Source organism: Pan troglodytes, chromosome 16 (genome assembly GCF_028858775.2).
Source record: "Pan troglodytes isolate AG18354 chromosome 16, NHGRI_mPanTro3-v2.0_pri, whole genome shotgun sequence".
Taxonomy (NCBI): domain Eukaryota; kingdom Metazoa; phylum Chordata; class Mammalia; order Primates; family Hominidae; genus Pan; species Pan troglodytes.
Window position 1 is genome coordinate 65,831,140 of NC_072414.2, and position 16,782 is coordinate 65,847,921.

At 48.4% G+C, this 16,782-nt stretch overlaps 1 protein-coding gene across 7 annotated transcripts; it reads left to right on the forward strand.

Moving 5' to 3' along the window:
- Nucleotides 1-371: 371 nt before the first annotated feature.
- On the forward strand, nt 372-16,038 carry TBC1D21 (TBC1 domain family member 21). Of its 7 annotated transcripts, none has more exons than XM_009429505.4 (11): nt 372-608; nt 8,211-8,318; nt 8,456-8,559; nt 10,962-11,056; nt 11,592-11,702; nt 11,814-11,914; nt 12,879-12,975; nt 13,313-13,413; nt 14,425-14,541; nt 15,236-15,319; nt 15,608-16,038. In XM_009429505.4, the coding sequence occupies exons 1-11, from the start codon at nt 549-551 to the stop codon at nt 15,827-15,829; spliced, it is 1,200 nt and encodes a 399-aa protein (XP_009427780.2). In that variant the 5' UTR covers nt 372-548; the 3' UTR covers nt 15,830-16,038. The 7 variants fall into 7 exon arrangements, with proteins under 7 accessions (XP_009427780.2, XP_001175179.1, XP_003952743.1 ...); XM_001175179.6 differs by having other exon boundaries at nt 15,893-16,038; XM_063794191.1 differs by having other exon boundaries at nt 415-608; nt 8,072-8,318.
- The last annotated feature ends 744 nt before the right edge of the window (nt 16,039-16,782 follow it).

Here is a 16,782-nt window from a genome sequence, read left to right on the forward strand (position 1 = left end):
AACTGGTACCCAAGACATCTGAAGCCTGGTTTCTAGTTATTCTCCAACTTTGGGCACTGGTCTGGTGGAATAGGGAGGGAGTCCAGCTAAGAGAGTCCAGAGGAAGAGTCAGAGATAGAGAGCAAGGCTTCATGGCCCACCTCTCCCTGGAAGCCCTCCTTGACCAGCACAGCCCACACTGATCCCCATGTCCTCTGAATCCAACCTCCACTGCGTGTTCTGCAGTTTTGCATTTTTCTGTTTGTTGTTGTTTTTTGTTTTTCTTTCTTTCTTTTCTTTCCTTTTTTTTTTTTTTCAAAACTAGCAGGTTTAATCCCTCTTCTCTTGCTTGTGTCTCATCTCTAAAGGTGGGTGTTCCCGTGTTCCAGGTCATTGTGATGAGGGTTCCAGGGGACTTGTGACACACTGCTGGCCGGCTCTGTTCAAGTGTGGGAGGTCAGGAGCAGCCAGTTCCTCCTGGGAATGCAACCCATCTCCGAAAAGGATTAAGCATCACTAGGGCTCCAAGTGAGTTCTGATCAGAGGCTGTTCGGAAGACAGCAGGGGCCATGACCACCCTCTCTCCTGAAAACAGCCTCTCTGCCAGACAGTCAGCCTCCTTCATCCTGGTACGTGTTCTTTGTCAGCTCTGAGTGCCTCCCTCCCCAGCCTCTGGTTGGCACTGGGACCATTTTCCCCTGCTAGGTGGGAAAAGCTAGAACCCTGAGCTAACATAGAAGGTGGAGCAAGGGCGGTTGTACCTTACTCTTACCATCAGCCCAAGGACAGGACTGAGACATCCAAGCCCCCTTTCACCTTCTTTCCAAGCCAGCAAAACCTTCTCCACATATGTGCTATTCTAACTTTATTGAGTTGTAGGTTTGCAGGTGCGTCCCTGAAGATGCTGATAGATTTTCATCGGCGCTTTTTGCCAACAATTTTGGTATACTGCCACCAGGTGGCAGTAATGCTTTTGTTAGTAGGTAGTTCTAAACCCAGTTTATAAGATACAGCTATTTGTTAGAAGTCGGCTTCAGTCATAAAAATTTTCCACACGGTATTTTTTCAAAATCATAACTAATTACAATAACTTTAGCCAATCTTAAGTCTCATTAATCATAGTGATTAAGAGAGTGATACATAAAAATGCAAAATGGACACTCCTCTCCCTGAGTTTTAAATGTTACTGCTTTATGGCAAATTATCACCAGGCCTTGCTTTAAATTTTCTTTATATCTTTCTCATTTCTCTGAGCTTAGAGAAAGCTAATAAAATAAACTGTCACATAGCATTTATTATGTACGATGAATGTTCTAAATGCTTTATTTATAGTCATTCATTCTCATCACAACTCTATGAAGTGAATAATGCTGTTGTCTTCCTTTTATAAATGAGAACATGGAGCCACAGAGACTTTGTCACTTGCCTACAGTCACACAGCTTGTTAAGTGGCAGAAGTTGTATTTCGACCCAGACAGGTGGGGTGCAAAACTCAGTATTCTCAAAGTGTGGCATCCAAACCTGCAGCATTAGCACCAACTGGGAACTTGTAAGAATGCAGACTCTTGGGCCCCAGATCTTCTGAACAATAAACTGGAGACGAAGCCCAGAGATCTGTGTTTTTTGTAACTCATCCCTCCAGGGCACTGTGATGCACAATTAGCTTTGTGAACCACTGTTTTAAACCATTTTCTTCATCACGGTGCTGTACTGATTATACACCCTCCACACCTGGGTTGGTAATAATTGCCGAAGTGGGGACCCCTTGTTACGGTTGGGAGTATATCTTGTCCTCAGGTGAACTGGAGTAGAAACGAGAACCTGTCCAGGTGCAGTGGCTCACGCCTGTAATCCCAGCACTTTGGGAGGCCGAAGCGGGCAGATCACCTGAGGTCGCGAGTTCAAGACCAGCCTGGCCAATATGGCGAAACCCTGTCTCTACTAAAAAATACAAAAAATTAGCCAGGCGTGGTAGTGAGTCCCTGTAATCCCAGCTACTTAAGAGACTGAGGCAGGAGAATCACTTGAACCAGGGAGGTGGAGGTTGCAGTGAGCTGAGATTGCGCCACTGCACTCCAGCCTGGGCGACAGAGTGAGACTCCATCAAAAAAAAAAAAAAAAAAAAAAGAAGAAGAAAGAAGGAAGGAAGGAGGGAAGAAGGGAAGGAAGGAAGGGAGGGAGGGAGGGAAGCTTAAGCAAAGTCAACGACCTTCCCTGGGCTTTATTGGAGGTTCTGTGGCTATGAGTATTCAGAGAAACTTGGCATTAAAACCCTCATAAAAAGTTTTTCTTGTCCTCCAAAGGCTTTCTTTTTTTACTGAAAATATGGGAGAAAACCCCTAACCCAATGATGCAGTGGGGAGAGGAGATTTATGCCTGAAGCCAAGGCCTCTAGCAGCAGGAAACTTTTAGAGGGACTGAGCCACTTAGGGCTCCCACTTCTGGTCCCCTTCCCCAGGGGAAGAATGGCCAAGGCTTCCTCAGGTTTGCTGATGTAGAACTTTAACCTGCCTAGATACACCCTGAAGGTGGGAGATTTCCATAGCTGCTCTATCTAGCAGTACGCTTCCCAGGACACTAGGAAAGGCACCACTGCAGAGCTGGAGGGTATCCAGCCCCCTCGCAAACTGCATACTTCCCCTCCCGGATTACCAGGTCATTATACCCAGTGTATGGAAAAGGGTGTTATTAGGTTGGTTGAGCAAAGAACAGAGGAATATGGGAAGACGAAGGTTGATTTGAGAAGGCACTGTGTTGACAATCTCCATCACATTAAAGGAGCCCAGATACACATTCTCTGATTTCTAGCATAGGCAGGTAGGTGGTGTGCGTGTAGAGAGAGGGCTTCTAAGTGACATTTCCCCCTTTGCCTTCTGCGGGTCAACAGCCTTCTTGTTCTGGTCCTTGCTTGCTAGCAAGTGTCTGAGATAGTCTTGTGGGTGGCCTATAGTTTGCTGAAGTTTGGAGAGATACAGGGAACTGGTGGGTGTAGAGAAATGGAGTTTCCTAGAAGGAAGAAGCAGTGACTTTTTTTGTGGTTTTTTTTTTTTTTTTTTTTTTTTGAGACGGAGTCTTGCTCTGTCACCCAGGCTGGAGTGCAGTGGTGCGATCTCAGCTCACTGCAAGCTCCGCCTCCCGGGTTCACGCCATTCTCCTGCCTCAGCCTCCCAAGTAGCTGGGACCACAGGTGCCCACTACAACACCCGGCTAATTTTTGGGTTTTTTTTTTTTTTGTATTTTTTTTAGTAGAGAAGGGGTTTCACCATGCTGGTCAGGATGGTCTCGATCTCTTGACCTCGTGATCCACTCGCCTCGGCCTCCCAAAGTGCTGGGATTACAGGCGTGAGCCACCGCGCCCGGCCGAAGCAGTGACTTTTTATAAACAAATTCAACCACGGCAAAGTAGGCAGATGGCCAATTGTTGCAGGTAGAGGTTTAGAAATGCAAATTCTCTGAATACTCAACAGATGTCTTCTTGTGATGTTTCTAATTATTTCTGCCTTATTGCGTTGATGCTGTATCTTTTGTTACGGTGTGCGGTGCATATTACTTTAATTTCAATATTACCTCTCCATTGTGTTTGACTTTTTTTCATATCTTTGTTCGTCGTTTATTTTTTAATCATTGTAGGGCATTTGATTTTAAGGTATTTCTTTTGTTCACAGCTTGTGTAAGATACATATTTTTTATTTGAGTGGAAAATCCTTGCCTTTTAATTCCTTCCCACTGCCCCTCCCACCCCCAGCATGGCATTAGGGTTAAGCCTCTGACTGTTGCATCAAACAGCTTTGGGTTCAAACTTCAGCTCTGATACTTTCTGTATCTGATCTCAGATATGCTAATTAACCCTCCTGTGGTCTCAGTTCCCTGATCTGTAAAACAGTACAAGAACTTTACCACTTCATAGATATTTGTGAAGATTAAATGGGTTGATATATATAAAGTGCTTAGAACAGTGTCTGGCACATCATCAATTGCTTTTTAATGTTTACAGCTAATAAGAGAATGAAATGCATTTATTTTCATAATTAATTGCTTTGGGTTTCTATCATTTTTATGCTTTATACTTTTATTAATTCCTTGTTGTTTCCTGTATTGCTTGCTTTTATTTTTTAAAGTGAGTTGGAAGATGTCCTGTTCCTATAAATTCCTAATTTTTAAAGTCAAAAATAAAGCAATTTCTTTTGACTCCATCCTAATATCTAATAAAGAAATAGAATCTGCAGTTAAAAACTTTCCCACAAAGAAAACTTTAGCCCAGATGGCTTCACTGGTTCTACCAAATATTTTAAAAAGAAATAATACCAATTCTATACAAACACTTCCAGAAAACTAAAAAAAAAAAAAAAAAAAAAAAGAAACACATCCCTACTCATTTTATGAGGCCAACATTACCCTGATACCAAAATTAGAGATATTACAAGAAAAGAAACTCACAGGCAAATGATTCTTGTGAACATGGATGCAAAAATTCTAAATAAAATTTTAGCAAATAGAATCCAACAATGTATAAAAAGCATAGTATATCATCACCAAGTGGGGCTTATCCCAGGAATGTGAGGCTTACTTACCATTCAAAAGTACTCAATATAATTTACCATACTAACAAACTCAAAAAAAGAAAACCATATGACCATTTCAACAGATGCAGAACATTATTTGACAAAATCCAACATCCATTCCTAATTAAAAACTCTCAGCATGCTAGAACTGGAAGGGACTGTCTTCAACCTGATAAAAGGCATCTGTAGAAAGCCTAGAGTTCACATCATACTGAACTGTGAAAGCCTGAATGCTGCTCCTCTAAGATGAGGAACAAAGCAAGAATGTCTTCTCTCACCACGTTTATTCAACATTGCACTTGAGTTCTAGCCAGTGCAGTAAAACAAGAAAAAATAAATAAAAGGTATTCATACTTGAAAGGAAGAAGTTAAACTGCCTTTACTCACAGATGAACATGCTCATCTATGTCAGAGTTGGCAAATTTTTTCTGCAAAGGTCACAATAGAATTTTTGGCTTTATGTCCACGCAGTCTCTGTTGCAACTACTCAACTCTGCCATCATAGCATGAAAACAGCCACAGACAAAAATGAGTGGGTGTGGCTGTATCCTAATAAAACTTTATTTAGAAAAACAGATTGGGGGCCACATTTGATCCATGGATCATAATTTGCTGACCCCTGGTCTATGTCAAAAATCCCATGGAATCCACAAGAAAGCCACTACGACTACTAAGTGAGTTTTACTAGGTTGCAGGAATACAAGATTGATATATAAAAGTACATTGTATTTCTATTAGAAATTTAAATTTTAAAATGATACTTTTTACAGTAGCATCTGAAATATGAAATACTTATGGATAAACTTGACAAAATATATGAATGACCTAGACACTGAAAACTACAAGACACTGCTGAGAGAAATTTTAAAAAGACCTACATAAACAGAGAAATATATTGTGTTCACGGGTCAGAGGACTCAATAGTGTCATCAATTCTCCCAAACTGGCTTACAGATTCAATGCAGTCTCCACCAAAATCACAGCTGCCTTTATTATAGAAATGGACAAATTGACTAAAATCCTTATGGAAATGCATTTCTAAAGTTAAAGCATTTCCTTTTATAGTTAAGGATCCCGGGACACAGCCCAGCTTTGCCTGTTCCCTTCTGCTTCCTGCCACATTGCATGCTGAGTGTTGCAGTTTCTGAATGAGTGTAGGTTGGGAGAACATGATGACAATCAGAGGGGCAGAAAGCTTGCTCTGATGAATGGCAGTGTCTATGCAGGTGGGGAACACATCAGGGCAGACCCTGCTTCCCAGGGTTAGGCCCACACCGAGATTTGTAACTTCTTGGCTCATGTGTCCTATTTTGGTTCAGATGACAGGGCATACATGAGTTATTAAAAATGTGTTTCTCAATCCATTTCCATCAAATATACAGTTAGAGGAAATTATCCCAATTTGGAGCCTGTAGGCTCTTATTTTTAGTTAACAACGCTGCTTTGCCTTCATTTATTTATTTATCTATTTATTTGAGAAGGAGCCTTGCTCTGTCACCCAGGCTGGAGTGCAGTGCCATGATTTGGCTCACTGCAATCTCCACCTCCCAGGTTCAAGCGATTCTTCTGCTTCAGCCTCCTGAGTAGCTGGGATTACAGGCACCCCGCCACCACACCCGGCTAATTTTTTTTTTTTTTTTTTTTTAGTAGATATGGGGTTTTATCATGTTGGCCAGGCTGGTCTCGAACTCCTGACCTCAAGTGATCTGCAAGCTTGGGCCTTCCAAAGTGCTGGGATTACAGGCGTGAGCCACCATGCCTGGCCTGTTTTGCCTTCTAATACTTTACTACTCATGTGGTTTGTGGACTAGCAGCATCACCTGTTACTCAGGAGCTTGTTAGAAACGCATCATCTTGGGCCCCACCCCAAACCCTCTGAATCAAATCTGTACCTGCAGAAGATCTTTAAGTGATTTGTATGCAAATTTAATTTTGAGTCACATATTCAGATGTATACTAATGGGAAGTTGGGAGTGTGTATATTTACATGTCTACTCAGCTCTGTCCATCAGCACATCTTTATGTCTGCAATGTGTCATTTCAAGATATTCTTCTCTCCAGCAGAAGAGAATACCCCAGGAAGAAAGGAATCTTCTCTTATTCCAACAGGAACCCTCACTCCTGTTGTTGTTGTTGTTGTTGTTGTTGTTGTTGTTGTTGTTTTTGTTGTTGTTAGAGATATTATTATTATTATGTGCTCTGTTGCCCAGGCTGGAGTGCAGTGGTGAGATCTCAGCTGACTGCAACCTCTGCCTACCGGGTTCACGTAGTTCTCCTGCCTCAGCCTCCCGAGTAGCTGGGATTACCGGCATACGCCACCATGCCTAGCTAATTTTTGTATTTTTAGTAGAGACAGGGTTTCACCATGTTGCCCCAGGCTGGTCTCGAACTGACCTCAAGTGATCCACCTGCCTTGGCCTCCCAAAGTGCTGGGATTACAAGCGTGAGCCACTGCACCTGACCCTAGTTATTATTTTATAAGCATTTTGAATTACTTTGCATGCAGCGCACTCACCTCTCTCCAACACATACACACACACATGTTCACATACACATAGCACACAGATATATACCACACACATACACACACACACACCCTTATCAAAAGCAGAAACTATCTCTCATAATGAACCATTTTACATTTCCAGGAAAGGTAAAGTGGAGCTCATAACTGTGTCTAATTAATGCTTATTTTATATTTTCCTGTGATCAAAGCAGTGTACATTATTATAGAAAATTTTAAAAATACAAGAAAGGCCAGGTGCGGTGACTAATGCCTGTAGTCCCAGCACTTTGGGAGGCTGAGGCAGGTGGATCACCTGAGGCCAAGAGATCAAGACCATCCTGGCCGACATGGTGAAACCCCCTCTCTACTAAAAATACAAAAATTAGTTGGGTGTGGTGGCGCGTGCCTATAGTCCCAGCTACTCAGGAAGCTGAGGCAGGAGAATCGCTTGAACCTGGGAGGCGGAGGTTGCAGTGAGCTGAGATCCACCACTGCACTCCAGCCTGGCGACAGAGTGAGACTCCGTCTCGAAAAATAAAAAATACAAGAAAAAGGATAAAAAGTACTTATTTCCTGTCACTCAGAGATAATCACTGCTGTTTTTAGTGGGGGAGAGGAATTTTTTGTATTTTCTCAGTCTTTTTCTAACAACTTTATAGTAGTCAATGCATTATATATTAGAGTTTATGTGGGGTATTATTATAATATATAACGGACACAATACATAGAGAGGTATTACTATGAGTGCCATAGTTGTACTATAGAGTATAGTACATAGAGAAAATGCTAGATATACAATTCTGTATTCTGCTTTTTTCTGTTAACATTTGTATTTTTTCTGATTATTATTCATTCCTTGTAAACAACACTTATATGCCTCAAAATATTCCATTAAGCACATAAACCACAGTTTACTTAACTACCCCCTTATTGCAGAACATTTAGAGTGCTTGCATTTTTCATGTTGGTGAGTAATGTGCATGAAAATTATTGTGCATACAGGATTTTTTCTATATATTTTCAGTAATGTCCTCAAGATAGATTTCCGAAGTCAGGCTGTGCGCTTTGATTCATATTGCAAAGTCCAGAACATATTATTTAAAATCACACTTAAAAGCCGAAGCCTTCTAACATAAGGCGGAACTGGTTGCTGCTTTTGCCAGGTGAAGAGAAAACCACCCATTGACAAGACAGAATGGGACAGCTTCTTTGATGAGAATGGCCACTTGGCCAAATCACGGGACTTCATTTGTGTTAACATCCTGGAAAGGGTGGGTCCCCAAGCTACCCTTGGCCTTGCCCTGGAACTGGGAGCATAGATGGGCAGGGGGCAGGTGTGGCGTTGGATGAAGCCCTTTTGGTAGGCATCGATAGAGCCCATGACCTCCACCTCCCACCCCCACCCCAGGGTCTGCACCCCTTCGTGAGGACTGAAGCCTGGAAATTCCTCACGGGCTACTTCTCATGGCAGAGTTCCCAGGATGAGCGGCTCACGGTGGACAGCATGAGGAGGTAGAACACTCCAGACCCTGCTGCGACAGGAGGGGGGCCTGCAGGTGGCAGGTGCTGCCTCCCCAGCCTGCAGACTATCTTCTGCCCCCATGCAACTTCTTATTCCGAGAGGAACCCCATGCCTCCTGACCCAGGCAGAGCACACAGGAGGTGCGGCCAGTTCGTGCCAGTGCCTTCTCTCCCTGAGCTCCATTTACCAGCCCATCAACTGCCAGGCATGGGCTTCGTCCCAGCCACTCCTCTTACCCCTGGGCCCCAAGTCCCATCCTTCCCTATGGCCTATGCATTCTTCCTCTGAAGCAGCCCTTGAACAGAGTCTGCCACCCTCTTCCCTGGGTGCCACCCCAACTCCACCTCCTCCCTGCCCCCCATGGCTGAGCTGCCTCCCGGGTCTAGTCTCCCCACTCCCTGCCTGAGCCCACTGTTTCCTCCCGGTGCCCGGGGGAAGGTACAAAACCCAGTATGGGCTGCCTGTGTCCTTAGATGAAACACTCCCAGTGGTGTAACTGGTAATGTTTCAAATAGCACATCTTCTCTTCCAAAAACTTCCTAATCCTAGCTCCACATCGCCCACTATCCCAGAGCCTGACATTCCAACCACACTGACAGCCTCACTGACTCCTCATCTGCCCACTCCTGCCCCAGCACAGACCACGTTTGCACTCCCCTCTGTCCTTGGTTCACCCTTTCTCCTCCCTCCACAACGGCTTTCTATCATCTGCCTATCAGTAGCCCACCCTTCCTTCAAGGCCCAGATCCCACAGTATACCTCCTCCAAGCAGCCCTCCCAGATCTCCCAAGGGAGCCAGGGATGAGGCACTTTGTTTCAGTAGATAACACACCATCTTTGAACTTGGACCGTCTTGGATTTGGAAACCGGGTTCAAATTTCAGCACTCTGATTTACACCCTGGGTAAACTTGCCCATGAACTTCAGTGCTGAAGTCTCAGTCTCCTCCTCTATAAAATGCGGGTAACAATCTATTTCACAGAGTGGTTGTGGGGGCTCAATCAGATAATACAGGTAAGGCACCTTGCACAGGGGAGGAATCAGTAGCTTTTATGATTTTGATGGGAATCCTCCCTCCCTGAAGCCGGAGGCCCTTGACTTGCACTTCCATGACCCTGGGCACTTGGTCCCACAGTAGTGAGACTGGAGCCTGTGTCTTCCCTCCCAGGTTGAATGCAAACAAGGGCAGAGGCTGCAGCCAGTTTGCCTTTGTCTTGGGCCCTCTCCTGACCTTGCCTGTCCATGGGAGGGCTCCGTACACACTGGCTGAGTCAGACTGACTCCACTGCTGAAAATCTTCCCATCAGAGGAACGGACTCCTTTGGATTGTGGCTGCATGACTGTGTAGCCTGGGCTGGACTCACCTGTCTGGGAGCCTGAAGCAGGGGCTAGGCCCAGCCCCAAGGGAGCATCCAGACAGAATGTGGAAAAGATTCACATGTCGGGGCCAGCCAGAGTGACCCGGGGTGGGACGGGGGTGTGAGGGCTGGGCTAGGGAGCTCAGAGAGGCTCGGGAGCTCTGACAAGAGCCCACCTGTGTTCATTTCCTGAGGCTGCCTTAGCAAGTACCACAAACTGGGTGGCTTCCGACAACAGAAACCTGTCTTCTCACAGTTCTGGAGCCGGAAGCCCAAAATCAAGGTGTTGGCTCCTTCCAAAGGCTCTAGGGTATAACCCTTCCTTACCTCCCAGCTTCTGTGGCTCCCGGTGTTCCTCGGCTGGTGGCTGCCTCACTCCATTCCCTGTCCCCATGGTGGTGAGAGCTTCTGCTCTCTGTATGTTATAAGAACACATGTCATTGGATTTGGGGTCCACCTGGAAAGTCTTAAGGATCTCGTCTGGAGATCCTTGACTTAGTCACATCTACAAAGACTCTTTTCCCCCACATGGTTACATTCACAGGTCCTAGGGGTTAGGACATGGATATGTCTTTTTGGAGGCCACCATGCAGCCAGCAATACCAACTAATCATATTCTAATAACGAGGACAAAACACCGCCTCACTCAGCACTTCCAATTCTGAGGCACAGGTGCCAGTATTATGCCCATTCTACAGATGGGGAAACTGAGGCTTAGAGATGGAAAATCGTGTCCCCAAGACTTGCCCCCAGTGGCAGACACCCCGTTATTAAGGTGTAGAGCCAGGATTCAGGTGCAGCGTTTGGAGTACAGAGCCCAAGAAGTTAAACTGTCTCTGTTCTGCACTCCAGGTGCATGTTGGAGGACAGTTAGGGTGGCACAGGTTGAGATGAGGGACAGCATCACAGGTAGGGTGCATGGCTGGGCAAGGGTGCTGCCCTGGATCTGCCTGGGGCCTGGTAGCTGTAGCTGCTCATTCTCCACTTATCAGAAGGGGAAAGCCACCTTGTTCAGCCTCAGTTCTGTTCTCACAGGAAGAACTACAAGGCCTTATGCCAAATGTATGAGAAGATTCAGCCCCTTCTGGAAAACCTGCACCGGGACTTCACAGAGACTCGCAATAACATTGGTGAGCGAAGTGGGGTGGAGAGGGCTGGGCAGAGGGAGGGCTTGAAGCCAACCCTGCCCCCTTCTCAGCCACTTCCAGGGAGGGATGGCTCCAGGATCCTGGGAGTTGCTTTGACTTGTGCCTGGAGTTTCGCCAGCTGAACCTTGGTTAATCCACCCCACCAGTCTCTCCTGGGTGGCCTTAGATGCCCCATACCATGTTTTCCTGGGTGCATGATGTTCCTGCTGCCTGGTCTTCCTCTCTCCTTTCTTTGGCTTTGAATGGGGTTGGATTTGAACTGGACAGAGAGGAAGGGTGGGGGAGGACATTCCTGGCTGAGGGTACGGCCTCGTTAGAGGGTTGGAGGTGGGAAGAAACACAGACAGCTCAGGGTGTGGTGAGGAACTGAGCCTGGCAGGGGCTGATGTACCTTTCACAGCTCCCTCTCCCTCCAGGATGTTATAGGGCCTGCCCACTGGGGTAGGGAAAGAAATTCACCCATAGACCTGCTGGATGTGATCTGGTGCCACCCACTTGCCCCTTGCTTCCAACCTAGCACGTGACATTCAGAAAATCTATGACAAAGACCCCCTGGGCAACGTCCTCATCGACAAGAAGAGGCTAGAGAAGATCCTGCTCCTGAGTTACGTCTGCAACACGCAGGCAGGTGAGCCTCAGCCTCCCCTTGTCAATGCCCTCCCGGGACCTGGCCCAACCTAAGCCAAGGGTCCAGGCTGTCCCACCTAGCCCCTCCTCCCCAACCCCCTCTTCGCCACAGAGTACCAGCAGGGCTTCCATGAGATGATGATGCTCTTCCAGCTGATGGTGGAGCACGACCACGAGACCTTCTGGCTTTTCCAGTTCTTCCTGCAGAAAACGGTGAGGGCAAGGCCTGAGCTCAGGGACGCCCCTCCCCAACCCCCCACTACTCCCCAAACAACTCTTTGAGGATGGGCAGGCATTGGCCACCCCAGCCATTCCTTCCAGCCTTCTGGGTCTCAGAAGAGCCTGGGAGGGTGACGCTAAACCCAGTGGTTCAAAGTAGTGGTGGTGGGGAGGCACTGAAGTGGAGAAGGGGGATGGAGCAAAGCTCTGGGTCCACCTCTCAACAAACCTTGAAAGGGCATGGCTGGCCAGGCCCAGGGAAGGTGCCCTCTCCTGGCATTTTCTTCCCCAAGCACGGTTCTCCTCCCTCCTCGCTGCTTCTTCCTCAATGGCTCCCTGTGGCCTCCAGAATAAAATCCAATAACCTTAGCCAGTCATTCAGGGCTGTTCCTTTCACATAACCTGAATTCCAGGCACACCAGGGGACTCAATAGTCCCCAGGGGCTCCCTCACTGTCCAAGTTGAGGGGTTTTGAAGGTGCAGCTCCCTGGAACACCTCCCTGGAAAGCCTTTCCTCATGATCTGCGAGAGGCTGCCCAGAACCCTCCCTCATCCCTCCCTCCACCCCACCATCCCTGCACATGTGCTTGCTGCCCTTCCCTTGTCCCAGTTGGCTCTGCCCCAACACTATTGTGTGAGGGAAGAACTGGGCAACTGGGCTCACTAGACTGTGAGCCACAGTTGAGAATCTCTACTACACACACATACACACACACACACACACACTACACAGCCACCCAGAGGTGTACAACATATACAGACAAACTTGCATACACAGATCACAGTCACATAGATATGTATGCACACACACACACACACTCAGACTCATAGAGACATGGGCCCAGCGCACAGACAGACACACAGAGCCTCCAGAAGTGAAGCTGGGGGAAGCAGAGTTGACTCTTCCGGTGCCTTGAAGCCAAGGAGGACTCAGTCTGTCTCCCACCATCGTGTGCAGGAACACAGCTGTGTCATCAACATTGGCGTGGCCAAGAACCTAGACATGCTCAGCACCCTGATCACTTTCCTGGACCCCGTGTTTGCTGAGCACCTAAGTGAGTGGTTCCCACCTCCTGCCACCTCACGCACCCCCCAGGCATGGGAAGGGGGTTGGGACCCAACTGTCAGTCCCTAATCATGGGGGGGCTGCAGAGCAGCAGAATCATTTGATTGCTTCTCCAGGCCCTGGGAAGAGGGTTATCTGGATGGGGTTGGAGCCTGGACAGTTGAAAGTTGACTCTAAACCATCTCCCAGGGCAGCTGGAAAAGGGGCGGCAGGCTTTTTGTATTTCCCAAGTGTTTTGCAGGCTCCATAGTTTGGCCTCATCTGCATGTGTTTGCTGCATCATATGTGTTTTCCCCTGACCACAGCCTCACCTTCTCTCCCCACAGAAGGGAAGGGTGCAGGGGCTGTGCAGTCCCTCTTCCCCTGGTTCTGCTTCTGCTTCCAGCGTGCCTTCAAGTCCTTCGATGATGTCTGGAGGCTCTGGGAGGTGAGGTGTCCAGCTAGGGATCATCAGGCTGGGCTCCACCCCTCAGGCAGAGTGGAAGCTGCAAGTCTTCCTTGCCTCCCCCTTTCTTCCTGGCTTAAATGGAGTTCAGTATCTCGGGGTTTTGTTAGGTCAGCAACCCTGCTCCCACCTTGCTGGAGGAAGCTGGAGCATCACTTTGTCCATATGTTCATTTAACACAAAGGCCCCACTGACTGTGCCTTCTGCTAGCAGTTGACACAGGAGGGCCCTATGGCCTGTGCAGTGGGAGCCTGGGCCTGCAGCTCCACTTCCCTGCTGCCCTGCCCAGGTGGCCTCCCCACGCTTTCACTTCCCCAGCTGTCCCCCCAACCCTGGCCTTCCCCTTCCCCAGAGTGCTGCTTCTGTGGAACTCTCTCACAGAAGGTGGGTCCCTAAGGACACCTGTAGTCCTGTGACCACAATCCTCAGGGCCATCAACAGATGAACCCTCTGAGGAATGCCACCCCCACCCATCACTGCCCTGCCCATGGCCACCGCTGCCTGCAGTGTCCAGCCCAACCATCCACCTGGCATGTAGGGCCCCACAGATCTATTCCCACCTGCCTCTTGGCTGGCTGGTCTCCATGCCCAAGTCCATGACCACACCCAGGCCTTTGGTGACATCCTTGGGTCATTTAATTCCCATCAACCCTTGCTTGCCAAAACCCCACTCAAATTCGACAGTTTCCTAGTGTCTTCCCACCCCTCATTGCCTCCCTCCCCTTCCTCTATCTAATGAATTCCCCGAAGCCTCTATCTCTGAAACCCCCAGGAGACAGCACGATGCCTAGAACCAGGAGTACCTGTGAGCACATGCCTGAGTGAGTGGATGAGTGAGTGAGTGAGTGAATGAAGGAATGATTGAATGAGCAAGTCAGCAGCAAGGCCCAGGAATGGCTGACTCCGGGCACGTGGTTGGTGGGTACCTCACCATCCTCAGGGCATCTGCAGTCTCAGACCACAGGGCCCAGACTGAGACGTCCTGACCCACAGGTTCTGCTGACGGGGAAGCCCTGCAGGAACTTCCAGGTGCTGGTGGCCTACAGCATGCTGCAGATGGTGCGGGAGCAGGTGCTGCAGGAAAGCATGGGCGGGGATGACATCCTCCTGGTGAGAGCACCCTCGGGCAAGCTACCACCCCTGCTCCTGGAGGCCCTGACACCCCACCCCACCCCAGCTGAAAGACCGGGGTTCATGGGGTGCTGGGCACCAGTGCCACCTTTTCCCCCCAGACAGGAAGGGCAATGAGATCTAAGGTACGGATTACCGTGCCAAGGGCTTTTAATAGAGCTCGTTTAAGCCTCACCACAAGCTTGACACAGGGAGGCTATAACCATCATCATCACCCCTAGTTAGCACATGAGAAAATGGAGGCCTTGAACACTCCCTAACTATTAAGCTCTACCATCTCGCAGTTAACCCTGTGGCCCTAGGATATTGCTGAAACAGAAGGACCTAGAGTTTTCCACCATTTTAAAAAAGCTACTGAACTCTTTGTTGGAAGAAACAAATCTTAGGTGACACCCTAATTATAAACCAAGTCCTCCTTCAAAGCCCCTAAGACACTTGGTGGAGCCCCAGGACTCCCTAGAGCCTAACATGGAAGCTAACATTTACCATTGCCCCAAAATATCAAATTTTAGGCATTGAGCCAAGCAGGCTGGGGAGAGGTCAGGTGGTCCCCAGCGACTGCTGTGAGCAGCATCCTTCTTCCCTGGGTGCTGCAGGCAGCTGCCTGTGCCCAAGAGTGCAGGGAGACGTTTGCCCCAGCCCCACCCACAACCGCTCCCACGCTCCCATGCAGGCCTGCAACAACCTCATCGACCTTGATGCTGATGAGCTGATCTCTGCCGCCTGCATGGTTTATGCTGAGCTCATCCAGAAGGATGTAAGTTGCCCCAATGATGTGTCCTCCTCCTCCTCTTCCTCCTCCTCCTCTTCCTCCTCCTCCTCTTCCTCCTCCTCCTCTTCCTCCTCCTCCTCTTCCTCCTCCTCCTCTTCCTCCTCCTCCTCTTCCTCCTCCTCTTCCTCCTCCTCTTCCTCCTCCTCTTCCTCCTCCTCTTCCTCCTCGTACTCCTCCTCTTCTTCCTTCTCCTCCTCCTCTTCTTCCTCCTCCTCCTCCTCTTCTTCCTCCTCCTCGTCCTCATCGGAGCCTATCCTGATCTCCCAAACGCAGCCCATGGCAGGTGCATTCAACTTCAGAGACACAGACTGTGCCACGTTCTCTACCACTGACCCATGCATGTTGCTCCTCATGGTCTTCTTGCTGTTTGCACATGTAGCTCCTTCCTCCCTGAGCAGGCTGTGCTACTTGAGAGCACGGCCCTCATCCCCCATTCCCTGTGTCCATCCCAGTGGGTCTGGGCACCCAGAGGCTCAGGAGAATGTCGCTGCTTAGAAGAACCGAAGAATGAAAGCGACAGACCAATGTCTGTGTACCTCCCACCTGCCTCCTCCCTAGGTTCCTCAGACATTAAAGGATTTCTTCCTCTGAGGACACCAAAGCCCACAGTGGACTGATGCCTTCGATGGGCAGGATGAAGGTCAGGGGCACTGGAGTGAGGGAGTAGATAAAACAGCTGCAATATAAACAGTCCTCTGGAATAATGGTTTGTGGTGGATGCTATGTCTTTGACCTTAGGGGCTGGGACGCACATGAGGGCTGAGACAGGGTCATACGATAGGAAGAGAGGCTGGCTGGCTGAGAGTCACATTCTGAGACTAGGGAGGGTGCTTGCTGGAAGAGACTGGGTCAGTGGCTCCTCCTTGATGGAGGGTTTTCCAAGGCTGCGGTGGATCCATATCTGGATACAAATGGTTAGAATAGAACCAGCTCTGAAAGGCTTCCAGACCCCTGTGGAGGACAAAACTGAGCACATTTAATAAGGATTAGTTCATCTGGACTTAGGTCCTGAGAGGAAGGCTGGTCCTGGGGCTCTGCCCCCACCCCCACTGCTCCCCTGAGTCCTGTCACATCAATCACACAATTAAGTCATTTTTTCCAGAGATTTCCTGCTAGTCTGTGGAAGGGGCTGGCCTGGAAGAACTATCTGATGAGCAGGCAATTCCCTTCCTGGTTTCAAAGCCTCCCTCATAATTGTGCCTTCATTTATCAGCCTGCAAATGTGTCCTCAAGCTACATTTTATTTTCCAGTCTTGATCAATCTTTCTTGAGAATGCACTCTTTGCCCTTGGCCAGGCAGTCAGTTGCTCTGTGAGGAAAAGGTGCATCACACCTGCTCCCCCAGGCTATGCCACAGCCCTGAGCCCCTGTCCAGCCTGCCCCATGCTCTAGCTGGCCCCTCTGAGGGAAGACATGTAGATGGGCCAGAAAGGCTGAAACTGCAGAAG

Excerpts from the sequence above, each read along its gene's own strand:
- TBC1D21 (XM_009429505.4), top strand. The coding sequence starts at position 549 with ATGACCACCCTCTCTCCTGAAAACAGCCTCTCTGCCAGACAGTCAGCC. Across the intron at positions 609-8,210 it reads AGTCAGCCTCCTTCATCCTG|GTGAAGAGAAAACCACCCAT; the intron begins GTACGTGTTCTT and ends TGCTTTTGCCAG. Across the intron at positions 12,976-13,312 it reads CGTGTTTGCTGAGCACCTAA|AAGGGAAGGGTGCAGGGGCT; the intron begins GTGAGTGGTTCC and ends CTCTCCCCACAG.